Below are 12,262 nucleotides of genomic sequence, written 5' to 3'. Positions count from 1 at the left end.
TAGTACATGTAGGTAGGGGTAAAGTGATATATATTAAACAGATTAGCATCAGTGTTGGTAGTGGAGGTAATATGTAGTAAGGGTAAAGTGATATATTATAAACAGATTAGCATCAGTGTGGTAGTGGAGGTAATATTACATGTAGGTAGGGGTAAAGTGATATATAATAAACAGATTAGCATCAGTGTTGGTAGTGGAGGTAATATGTACATGTAGGTAGGGTAAAGTGATATATAATATACAGATTAGCATCAGTGTTGGTAGTGGAGGTAATATGTAGGTAGGGGTAAAGTGATATATATTAAACAGATTAGCATCAGTGTTGGTAGTGGAGGTAAATAGTAGGTAAGGGTAAAGTGATATATTATAAACAGATTAGCATCAGTGTTGGTAGTGGAGGTAATATGTACATGTAGGTAGGGGTAAAGTGATATATATAAACAGATTAGCATCAGTGTTGGTAGTGGAGGTAATATGTAGGTAGAGGGTAAAGTGATATATTATAAACAGATTAGCATCAGGTTGGTAGTGGAGGTAATATGTAAATGTAGGTAGGGTAAAGTGATATATTAAACAGATTAGCATCAGTGTTGGTAGTGGAGGTAATATGTACATGTAGGTAGGGGTAAAGTGATATATATAAACAGATTAGCATCAGTGTTGGTAGTGGAGGTAATATGTACATGTAGGTAGGGGTAAGTGATATATAATAAACAGATAGCATCAGTGTGTGTGGAGGTAATCTATGGACCGGTATGTTAGCTAGCTACACTGGTCCTTATGAACCACTTAGCATATCATTACAGCAGTATGGACTGTATTGTTAGCTACACTGTCCTTAGAAACCACATAGCCATTCATTACAGCAGTATTGACCGGTATGTTAGCTACACTGTCCTTTTAACCACATAGCATATCATTACAGCATTAAATGTACCGTATTTAGCTAGCTACACTGTCCTTATGACCACATAGCAATCATACAGCAGTAAGGTACCGGGTATTTTAGCTACGCTGTCCTTTGAAACACTAGCATAATCATTACAGCAGTATAGGACCAGGTAATGTTGCTACACTGTCCTTATGAACCACATAGCATATCATTTACAGCGATGGACCGGTATGTTGCTAACGCTGTCCTATGAACCCATAGCATATCATTAACAGCAGTATGGATACCGGTTTTCGCTACGCTGTCCTTAGAATCACATAGCATTATCATTACAGCAGTATGGACCGGTATTTAAGCATAGCTACACTGTCCTTATGAACCATACATAGCATATCATTACAGCAGTATGTACCGGTATGTTAGCTATCTAACTGTCCTTATGAACCACTAGCATATCATTACAGCAGTTGGACCGGTATGTTTAGCTAGCTACGCTGTCTTATGAACACATCGCATTCATTACACAGTATGGACCGGTATGGTTAGGCTAGCTACACTGTCCTTATGAACCACATAGCATATCATTACAGGCAGTATGTACTCGTATGTTAGCTACGCTGTCCTTAATGAAACACATAGCAATATCATTACGCAGTATGGACCGGTATGTTAGCTACACTGTCCTTATGAAACTCCACATAGCAATATCTTACAGCAGTATGGGAACCGTATGTTAGCTAAAGCTGTCCTTATGAACAACATAGCATATCATTACAGCAGTATGGAACGCGGTATGTTAGCTACAGCTGTCCTTATGACCACTATAGCATATCATTACAAGCAGTAGTGGACCGGTATGTTAGCTAGCTACACTGTCCTTATGAACCACATAGCATATCATTACAGCAGTATGGGACCGGTATGTTAGCTACACTGTCCTTATGAACCACATAGCATATCATTACAGCAGTATGGACCGGTATGTTAGCTACACTGTCCTTATGAACCACATAGCATATCATTACAGCAGTATGGACCGGTATGTTAGCTACACTGTCCTTATGAACCACATAGCATATCATTACAGCAGTATGGACCGGTATGTTAGCTACACTGTCCTTATGAACCACATAGCATATCATTACAGCAGGATGGACCGGTATGTTAGCTACACTGTCCTTATGAACCACATAGCATATCATTACAGCAGTATGGACCGGTATGTTAGCTAGCTACACTGTCCTTATGAACCACATAGCATATCATTACAGCAGTATGGACCGGTATGTTAGCTACACTGTCCTTATGAATCACATAGCATATCATTACAGCAGTATGGACCGGTATGTTAGCTAGCTACGCTGTCCTTATGAACCACATAGCATATCATTACAGCAGTATGTACCGGTATGTTAGCTACGCTGTCCTTATGAACCACATAGCATATCATTACAGCAGTTTGAGAACAGCCACCTCCGGATGACACTAGGGAGAGGAGCCACCTCCGGATGACACTAGGGAGAGGAGCCACCTCCGGATGACGCTAGGGAGAGGAGCCACCTCCGGATGACGCTAGGGAGAGGAGCCACCTCCGGATGACGCTAGGGAGAGGAGCCACCTCCGGATGACGCTAGGGAGAGGGGCCACCTCCGGATGACGCTAGGGAGAGGGGCCACCTCCGGATGACGCTAGGGAGAGGGGCCACCTCCGGATGACGCTAGGGAGAGGGGCCACCTCCGGATGACGCTAGGGAGAGGGGCCACCTCCGGATGACGCTAGGGAGAGGGGCCACCTCCGGATGACGCTAGGGAGAGGGGCCACCTCCGGATGACGCTAGGGAGAGGGGCCACCTCCGGATGACGCTAGGGAGAGGGGCCACCTCCGGATGACGCTAGGGAGAGGGGCCACCTCCGGATGACGCTAGGGAGAGGGGCCACCTCCGGATGACGCTAGGGAGAGGGGCCACCTCCGGATGACGCTAGGGAGAGGGGCCACCTCCGGATGACGCTAGGGAGAGGAGCCACCTCCGGATGACACTAGGGAGAGGAGCCACCTCCGGATGACACTAGGGAGAGGAGCCACCTCCGGATGACACTAGGGAGAGGAGCCACCTCCGGATGACACTAGGGAGAGGAGCCACCTCCGGATGACACTAGGGAGAGGAGCCACCTCCGGATGACACTAGGGAGAGGAGCCACCTCCGGATGACACTAGGGAGAGGAGCCACCTCCGGATGACGCTAGGGAGAGGAGCCACCTCCGGATGACACTAGGGAGAGGAGCCACCTCCGGATGACGCTAGGGAGAGGAGCCACCTCCGGATGACGCTAGGGAGAGGAGCCACCTCCGGATGACGCTAGGGAGAGGAGCCACCTCCGGATGACGCTAGGGAGAGGAGCCACCTCCGGATGACGCTAGGGAGAGGAGCCACCTCCGGATGACGCTAGGGAGAGGAGCCACCTCCGGATGACGCTAGGGAGAGGAGCCACCTCCGGATGACACTAGGGAGATGAGCCACCTCCGGATGACACTGGGGAGAGGAGCCACCTCCGGATGACACTAGGGAGAGGAGCCACCTCCGGATGACACTTGGGAGAGGAGCCACCTCCGGATGACACTAGGGAGAGGAGCCACCTCCGGATGACACTTGGGAGAGGAGCCACCTCCGGATGACACTAGGGAGAGCCTATTGCTCTCATTCTTCTGTATAGATATGATCCAAACGAGCTGCGCTCATCCTACCCACAACCACCTTCACCCACGTATACTGCTTTGAGGTAGGATACTTAGTTCTCCATGTGTCACCTAGACGGAACTGATTCAGAACATCGTTCAACAACCCTGCTGAGCCCAAATGCAGCTCCTCAATATTCCTGTCTTTAGTAAAGTCAATAATACAGTACCACCCCCCCAACACAAGCACCTCGTCCAGCGCTAAGTGTCCTCAGTATTCCTGTCTTTAGACAGCCTTACCCGCCCTGTAACAGGTGCATACACATTTCTGAAAGCAAAGACAAGGTTATTGATTTAGCTCTAACTACTAACAACCTACCCTTACACACCTCCTTTGAAGAGAGAAAGTTGACAAGATTTGTGCCATGGCTCAGCACCTACGCCCCTTCCACCAGACCCTCCAATCACCTTAATTACTTACACCGCCCCGCCAGCATGCTTACCGTTCACCACAGACCCGGTACTCACCACCACCTCCTCCTCCTCAGCCCCGCCAGCATGCTTACCGTTCCCCACAGACTCGGTACTCACCACCACCACCACCTCCTCAGCCCCGCCAGCATGCTTACCGTTCACCACAGACTCGGTACTCACCACCTCCTCAGCCCCGCCAGCATGCTTACCGTTCCCCACAGACCCGGTACTCACCACCACCTCCTCAGCCCCGCCAGCATGCTTACCGTTCACCACAGACTCGGTACTCACCTCCTCCTCCTCAGCCCCGCCAGCATGCTTACCGTTCACCAGACTCGGTACTCACCACCTCCTCCTCAGCCCCGCCAGCATGCTTACCGTTCACCACAGACTCGGTACTCACCACCACCTCCTCAGCCCCGCCAGCATGCTTACCGTTCACCACAGACTCGGTACTCACCTCCTCCTCCTCAGCCCCGCCAGCATGCTTACCGTTCCCCACAGACTCGGTACTCACCACCACCACCTCCTCCTCAGCCCCGCCAGCATGCTTACCGTTCCCCACAGACCCGGTACTCACCACCTCCTCCTCCTCAGCCCCGCCAGCATGCTTACCGTTCCCCACAGACTCGGTACTCACCACCTCCTCCTCCTCCTCAGCCCCGCCAGCATGCTTACCGTTCCCCACAGATTCGGTACTCACCACCTCAGCCAGAAATCTTACCGTTCCCCACAGACCCGGTACTCACCACCTTCTCCTCAGTCAGAAAGCTTAGTATTCCCCACAGACTCGGCACTCACCTCCTCCACTGGAGTCTAGGTTACTACAGCAACCTACCTCTGGTCATTCAGCCCAGCTTTAACCCCACCCGCCAACTAGCTCCCTCCCTCATCCTTCTGTCTCAGCGGGCTGTAAACCACCACTTGGCCAGGCTCTGTCTTCTAAGCCGGGACCCCCAACAGTAGCCTGCCCCCAAAACGAGTTAACGGCAGGTTGCGCTTGTCTCTCTGGGCATGCAAACTACTTGAGCTCGACCCTCGCATTAAGGAGAAGTCCTCCTTTTTTATAGGCCTACTATAAGTAGCGTATATGCAGCCAAGACAAAGATAAACGTGGTCAGAGCCTGAAATAACTGTATACAATACAATCGAGGTGAGGGTGTTGGAAACGCCTTTGGCAGTTAATCTGCTTCTGTTCTGTGGGTGGCACAGTGGGCTCTTTTTAAAGGACGGGGCCCGATCTCTCAGAGTCCCTGGGATCCAGGTGGTCTGCCAGTCACTGGGACGACCTGGGATACAGGTGGACAGGGGTGGTCTGCCAGACACTGGGACGACCTGGGATACAGGTGGACAGGGGTGGTCTGCCAGTCACTGGGACGACCTGGGATACAGGTGGACAGGGGTGGTCTGCCAGTCACTGGGACGACCTGGGATCCAGGTGGACAGGGGTGGACAGCCAGTCACTGGGACGACAACCCAAATTGGGATGGGGGGAGCATTTAGCGGGTGGAATAGTAGAGAACAACTGGAGCTTTACTCAGTAGCAGTGCAAATACCATGGTACCGCTATATGGACACTCAATCAGTATGGTACTTTTTAATGGTTTACAAACATTTATTATGATCAATAGAATTGAAAATTGTATCGCATTATGGTAAATGGTGAAAAAAGTATAGCCAATTAAAATTGTAATGGCTTAGCAGATGATAAGAAAAGACGGTCAGTATTTACCTGGCTAAAAGAGAAGGAATATAATATCCATTGTTGCCAGGAAACTCATTCAATTATTTTAAAAATAATTGTGTGGAAAAAACACTGGGGGGGTAAAATCAATGAGCAAAGAAACTCAAAAGGGGTGATGACATTAACAACTTTTATCTGAATGTGCAAATTGTTCAGAGCTGAAAGTTAGATCGACAGAGGAACTTAAAAACAGACTTTTCCCAACATAATATACAGTGCATTCGGAAAGTATTCAGACCCCTTCACTTTTTCCACATTTTGTTACAGCATTAATCTAAAATGTATGAAATAATGTTTTCACCCCTCAATCTAAACACCAGATAATGACAAAGAAAAAACAGGTTAATTTTTATAATATAATTTTATAATTATAAATAGCTCATTTACAGGTGAAGACAGAAGTTTACATACACTAAAACTAATTTTTCAACCACTCCACAAATGTCAAATGGCAAGTCGGTTAGGACATCTAATTTGTGCATAACACAAGTAATTTTTCCAACAATTGTTTACAGACAGATTATTTCACTTATAATTCACTGTTTCACAATTCCAGTGGGTCAGAAGTTTACATACACTAAGTTGACTGTGCCTTTAAACAGCTTGGAAAAATCCAGAAAATGATGTCATGGCTTTAGAAGCTTCTGATAGGCTAATTGACATCATTTGAGTCAATTGGAGGTGTACCTGTGGATGTATTTCAAGGCCTACCTTCAAACTCAGTGCCTCTTTGCTTGACATCATGGGAAAATCAAAAGAAATCAGCTAAGACCTCAGAAAAAAAAAATTGTAGACCTCCACAAGTCTGGTACATCCTTGGGAGCAATTTCCAAACGCAGGAAGGTACCACGTTAATCACCATGGGACCACGCAGCCGTCATACCGCTCAGGAAGGAGACGCGTTCTGTCTGTCTGTCTGTCCTAGAGATGAACGTACTTTGGTGCGAAAAGTGCAAATCAAACCGAGAACAGCAAAGGACCTTGTGAAGATGCTGGAGGAAACAGGTACAAAGTATCTATATCCACAGTAAAACGAGTCCTATATCGACATAACCTGAAAGGCCGCTCAGCAAGGAAGAAGCCACTGCTCCAAAACCACCATAAAAAAGCCAGACTACGGTTTGCAACTGCACATGGGGACAAAGATCGTACTTTTTGGAGAAATGTCCTCTGGTCTGATGAAACAAAAATAGAACTGTTTGGTCATAATGACCATCGTTATGTTTGGAGGAAAAAGGCGGAGGCTTGCAAGCTGAAGAACACCATCCCAACCGTGAAGCACGGGGGTGGCAGCATCATGTTGTGGGGGTGCTCTGCTCTAGGAGGGACTGTAGGAAAATTATGTGGATATTTTGAAGCTACATCTCAAGACATCAGTCAGGAAGTTAAAGCTTGGTCGCAAATGGGTCTTCCAAATGGACAATGACCCCACGCATACTTCCAAAGTTATGGCAAAATGGCTTAAGGACAACAAAGTCAAGGTATTGGAGTGGCCATCACAAAGTCCTGACCTCAATCCTATAGAAAATTTGTGGGCAGAACTGAAAAAGCGTGTGCGAGCAAGGAGGCCTACAAACCCGACTCATTTACACCAGTTCTGTCAGGAGGAATGGGCCAAAATTCACCCAACTTATTGTGGGAAGCTTGTGGAAGGCTACCCGAAACGTTTGACCCAAGTTAAACAATTTAAAGGCAATGCTACCAAATACTAATTGAGTGTATGTAAACTTCTGACCCACTGAGAAAGTGATGAAATAAATAAAAGCTGAAATAAATCACTCTGCTATTATTCTGACATTTCACATTCATAAAATGAAGTGGTGATCCTAACTGACCTAAGACAGGGAATTTTTACTAGGATTAAATGTCAGGAATGGTGAAAAACTGAGTTTGAATGTATTTGGCTAAGGTGCATGTAAACTTCTGACTTCAACTGTATATACAGGACCAGTCAAAAGTTTGGACACACCTACTCATTCAAGGGTTATTCTTTATTTTTACTATTTTCTACATTGTAGAATAATAGTGAAGACAACCAAACTATGAAATAACATATGGAATCATGTAATAACCAAAAAAGTGTTAAACAAATCAAAATATATTTTATATTTGAGATTCTTCGAAGTAGCCAACCCTTTGCCTTGACAGCTTTGCACACTCTTGGCATTCTCTCAACCAGCTTCATGAGGTAGTCACCTGGAATGCATTTCAATTAACAGGTGTCCCTTGTCAAAAGTTAATTTGTGGAATTTCTTTCCTTCTTAATGTGTTTGAGCCACTCATTTGTTGTGACGAGGTAGGGGTGGTATACAGAAGATATCCCTATTTGGTAAAAGACCAAGTCCATATTATGGCTAGAACAACTCAAATAAACAGAGAGAAACAACAGTCCATCATTATTTTAAGACATGAAGGTCAGTCAATGTCAAATGTCAAGAACTTTGAAAGATTCTTCAAGTGTAACTTCATTAGAGTTAAATGCACCTCAGATTGGAGCCTAAATAAATGCTTCACAGAGTTCAAGTAACAGACACATCTCAACATCAACTGTTCAGAGGAGACTGCGTGAATCAGGCCTTCATGGTCGAATTGCTGCAAAAGAAACCACTACTAAAGGACACCAATAATAAGAAGAGACTTGCTTGGTCAAAGACATACGAGCAAAGGACATTAGACCGGTGGAAATCTGTCCTTTGGTCTGACGAGTCCAAATGTGAGATTTTTGGTTCCAAACGCCGTGTCTTTGTGAGACGCAGAGTAGGTGAACGGATGATCTCCGCATGTGTGGTTCCCACCATGAAGCATGGAGGAGGAGGTGTGATGGTGCTTTGCTGGTGAACTGATTTACTTAGAATTCAAGGCACACTTAACCAGCATTGCTACCATAGTATTCTGCAGTGATACGCCATCCCATCTGGTTTGCGCTATCATTTGTTTTTTAACAGGACAATGACCCAACACTTATCCAGGCTGTTTAAGGGCTATTTGACCAAGACGGAGAGTGATGGAGTGCTGCATCAGATGACCTGGCCTCCACAATCACTTGACCTCAACCCAATTGAGATGGTTTGGGATGAGTTGGGACCGCAGAGTGAAGGAAAAGCAGCCAACAAGTGCTCAGCATATGTGGGAACTCCTTCAAGACTGTTAGAAAAGCATTCCAGGTGAAGCTGGTTGAGAGAATACCAAGAGTGTGTCTGTCATCAAGGCAAAGGGTGGCTATTTGAAGAATCTCAAATATATTTTGATTTGTTTAACACTTTTTTGGTTATTACATGATTCCATATGTGTTATTTCATAGTTGATGTTTTCACTACTATTCTACAATCTCAAAAAAATAAAATTAAGAAAAACCCTTGAATGAGGAGGTGTGTCCAAATCTTTGACTGGTACTGTAAGAATTCAGCCCCTTTGCTATGAGACTTGAAATTGAGCTCAGGTGCATCCTGTTTCCATTTTATTTTACCTTTATTTAACGAGGCAAGTCAGTTAAGAACAAATTCTTATTTACAATGACGGCCTAGGAACAGTGGGTTAACTGCCTTGTTCAGGGGCAGAACGACAGATTTGTACCTTGTCAGCTCGGGGATTCGATCTTGCAACCTTTTGGTTACTAGTCCAACGCTCTAACCACTAGGCTACCTGTCGCCCCTGATCCATCGATTATCCTTGAGATGTTTCTACAACTTGATTGGAGTCCACCTGTGGTAAATTGTACATGATTTGGAAAGGCACACACCTGTTTACATAAGGTTCCACAGTTGACAGTGCATGTCAGAGCAAAAACCAAGCCATGAGGTCAAAATAATTGTCCGTAGAGCTCCGAGACAGGATTGTGTCGAGGCACAGATCTGTGGAAGTGTACCAAAATTTCTGCAGCATTGAAGGTCAAGAACACAGTGGCCTCCATCATTCTTAAATGGAAGAAGTTTGTAACCACCAAGACTCTTCCTAGAGCTGGCAGCCCGGCCAAACTGAGCAATCGGGGTCGTCACTCTGATAGAGCTCCAGAGTTCCTCTGTGGAGATGGGAGAATCTTCCAGAAGGACAACCATCTCTGCAGCACTCCCTCAATCAGGCCGTTATAGTAGAGTGGCTAGACACAAGCCAGTCCTCAGTAAAAGGCACATGACATTCCGCTTGGAGTTTGCCAAAGGGCACCTAAAGGACTCTCAGACCATGAGAAACAAGATTCTCTGGTCTGATGAAACTAAGATGGAACTCTTTGGCCTGAATGTCAAGCCTCAAGTCTGGAGGAAACTGGGCACCGTCCCTACGGTGAAGCATGGTGGTGGCAGCATCATGCTGTGGGGATGTTTTTCAGCAGCAGGGACTGGGAGACTAGTCAGGATCAAGGGAAAGACGGACTGAGCAAAGTACAGAGAGATCCTAGATGAAAGCGCTCAGGACCTCAGACTGGGGTGAAGGTTCACCTTTCAACAGGACAGTAACCCGAAGCAGACAGCCAAGACAACGCAGGAGTGGCTTCGGGACAAGTCTCTGAATGTCCTTGAGTCGCCCAGCCAGAGCCTGGACTTCAACCCGACTGAACGTCTCTGGAGATCTGAAAATAGTTGTGCAGCGACGCTCCCCATCCAACTTGACAGAGCTTGAGAGGATCTGCAGAGAAGAATGGGAAAAATTCCCAAATACAGGTGTGCCAAGCTTGTAGCGTCATACTCAAGACGACGCAAGGCTGTAATCGCTGCCAAAGGTGCTTCAACAAAGTACTGAGTAAAGGGTCTGAATACTAAATGTGATATTTCAGTTTATTTTATATACATTATATACAGTTTCTGATTTGTCATTATTGTGTTGAGGGGGGAAAAAATGTAATCAATTTTAGAATAAGGCTGTAATGTAATGAAATTTGGAGTTGAGGGGTCTGAATACTTTCCGCATGCACTGTATCAACACGTACGGTCACAAGACGCAGGCCTCCTTATTGTCCCGAGAATTTCTAAGCTGGAGGCAGGGCTTTCTCCTACAAAGCTACATTTTTATGGAATGGTCTGCCTACCCATGTGAGAGACTCAGTCCCTTGCTGTCTCTGCCTGGCCCGGCTCCCCTCTCTCCACTGGGATTCTCTGCCTCTGACCCTATTATGGGGGCTGAGTCACTGGCTTACTAGTGCTCTTCCATGCTGTCCCTAGGAGGGGTGCATCACATCTTGCCAGGCTTTTTCCCACTATACTCTACTTGAATGGGTTGAGTCACTGACGTGATCTTCCTGTCCGGTCTTGCGCCCCTCTGGCTTGTGCAGTGGAGATCATCGTGGGCTATACTTGGCCTTGTCTCAGGGTAGTAAGTTGATGGTCTGTGCTTTGGCAAAGTGGGTGGGGTTATATCCTGCCTGATTGGCCCTGTCCGGGGGTAACTTTGGACGAGGCCACAGTGTCCCGACCCCCCCGTCTCAGTCTCCAGTATCTATGCTGCAATAGTCTATGTGCCAGGGGGCTAGGGTCAGTCTGTTCTATCTGGTGTCCTGTGTGATCTTAGTGATGCTCCCTCATTCTCTCATCCCTCAGTCCTCTGTGTTACCTTGGTCAGTATGTGGTATATCTGTGGATACATCAGTCCTCTGTGTTACCTTGGTCAGTATGTGGTATATCTGTGGATACATCAGTCCTCTGTGTTACCTTGGTCAGTATGTGGTATATCTGTGGATACATCAGTCCTCTGTGTCTGTTACCTTGGTCAGTATGTGGTATATCTGTGGATACATCAGTCCTCTGTGTTACCTTGGTCAGTATGTGGTATATCTGTGGATATATCAGTCCTCTGCGTTACCTTGGTCAGTATGTGGTATATCTGTGGATACATCAGTCCTCTGTGTCTGTTACCTTGGTCAGTATGTGGTATATCTGTGGATACATCAGTCCTCTGTGTCTGTTACCTTGGTCAGTATGTGGTATATCTGTGGATACATCAGTCCTCTGTGTTACCTTGGTCAGTATGTGGTATATCTGTGGATATATCAGTCCTCTGCGTTACCTTGGTCAGTATGTGGTATATCTGTGGATACATCAGTCCTCTGTGTCTGTTACCTTGGTCAGTATGTGGTATATCTGTGGATACATCAGTCCTCTGTGTTACCTTGGTCAGTATGTGGTATATCTGTGGATACATCAGTCCTCTGTGTTACCTTGGTCAGTATGTGGTATATCTGTGGATACATCAGTCCTCTGTGTTACCTTGGTCAGTATGTGGTATATCTGTGGATACATCAGTCCTCTGCGTTACCTTGGTCAGTATGTGGTATATCTGTGGATACATCAGTCCTCTGTGTCTGTTACCTTGGTCAGTATGTGGTATATCTGTGGATACATCAGTCCTCTGTGTCTGTTACCTTGTCAGTATGTGGTATATCTGTGGATACATCAGTCCTCTGTGTCTGTTACCTTGGTCAGTATGTGGTATATCTGTGGATACATCAGTCCTCTGTGTCTGTTACCTTGGTCAGTATGTGGTATATCTGTG

The 12,262-nt window shown here is 46.3% G+C and overlaps 1 protein-coding gene across 1 annotated transcript in view; it reads right to left on the bottom strand.

Moving 5' to 3' along the window:
• Window positions 1-4,041: 4,041 nt before the first annotated feature.
• Window positions 4,042-12,262, bottom strand: part of LOC120061720 (constitutive coactivator of PPAR-gamma-like protein 2) — a 67,591-nt gene continuing 59,370 nt past the window's right edge. Inside the window, exons 9-11 of the mRNA XM_039011617.1 lie at window positions 5,337-5,465; window positions 4,385-4,711; window positions 4,042-4,278 (exon numbers count right to left, since the gene is read on the bottom strand). Coding sequence (XP_038867545.1) covers window positions 4,042-4,278; window positions 4,385-4,711; window positions 5,337-5,465 — 693 coding nt within the window. The remainder of the gene's footprint in view (window positions 4,279-4,384; window positions 4,712-5,336; window positions 5,466-12,262) is intronic.

The sequence above is a fragment of the Salvelinus namaycush genome, chromosome 16 (assembly GCF_016432855.1).
Source record: "Salvelinus namaycush isolate Seneca chromosome 16, SaNama_1.0, whole genome shotgun sequence".
NCBI classification, from domain to species: domain Eukaryota; kingdom Metazoa; phylum Chordata; class Actinopteri; order Salmoniformes; family Salmonidae; genus Salvelinus; species Salvelinus namaycush.
Note: the sequence above shows the minus strand (reverse complement) of the source record. Positions and strands in the feature narration are given on the sequence as shown.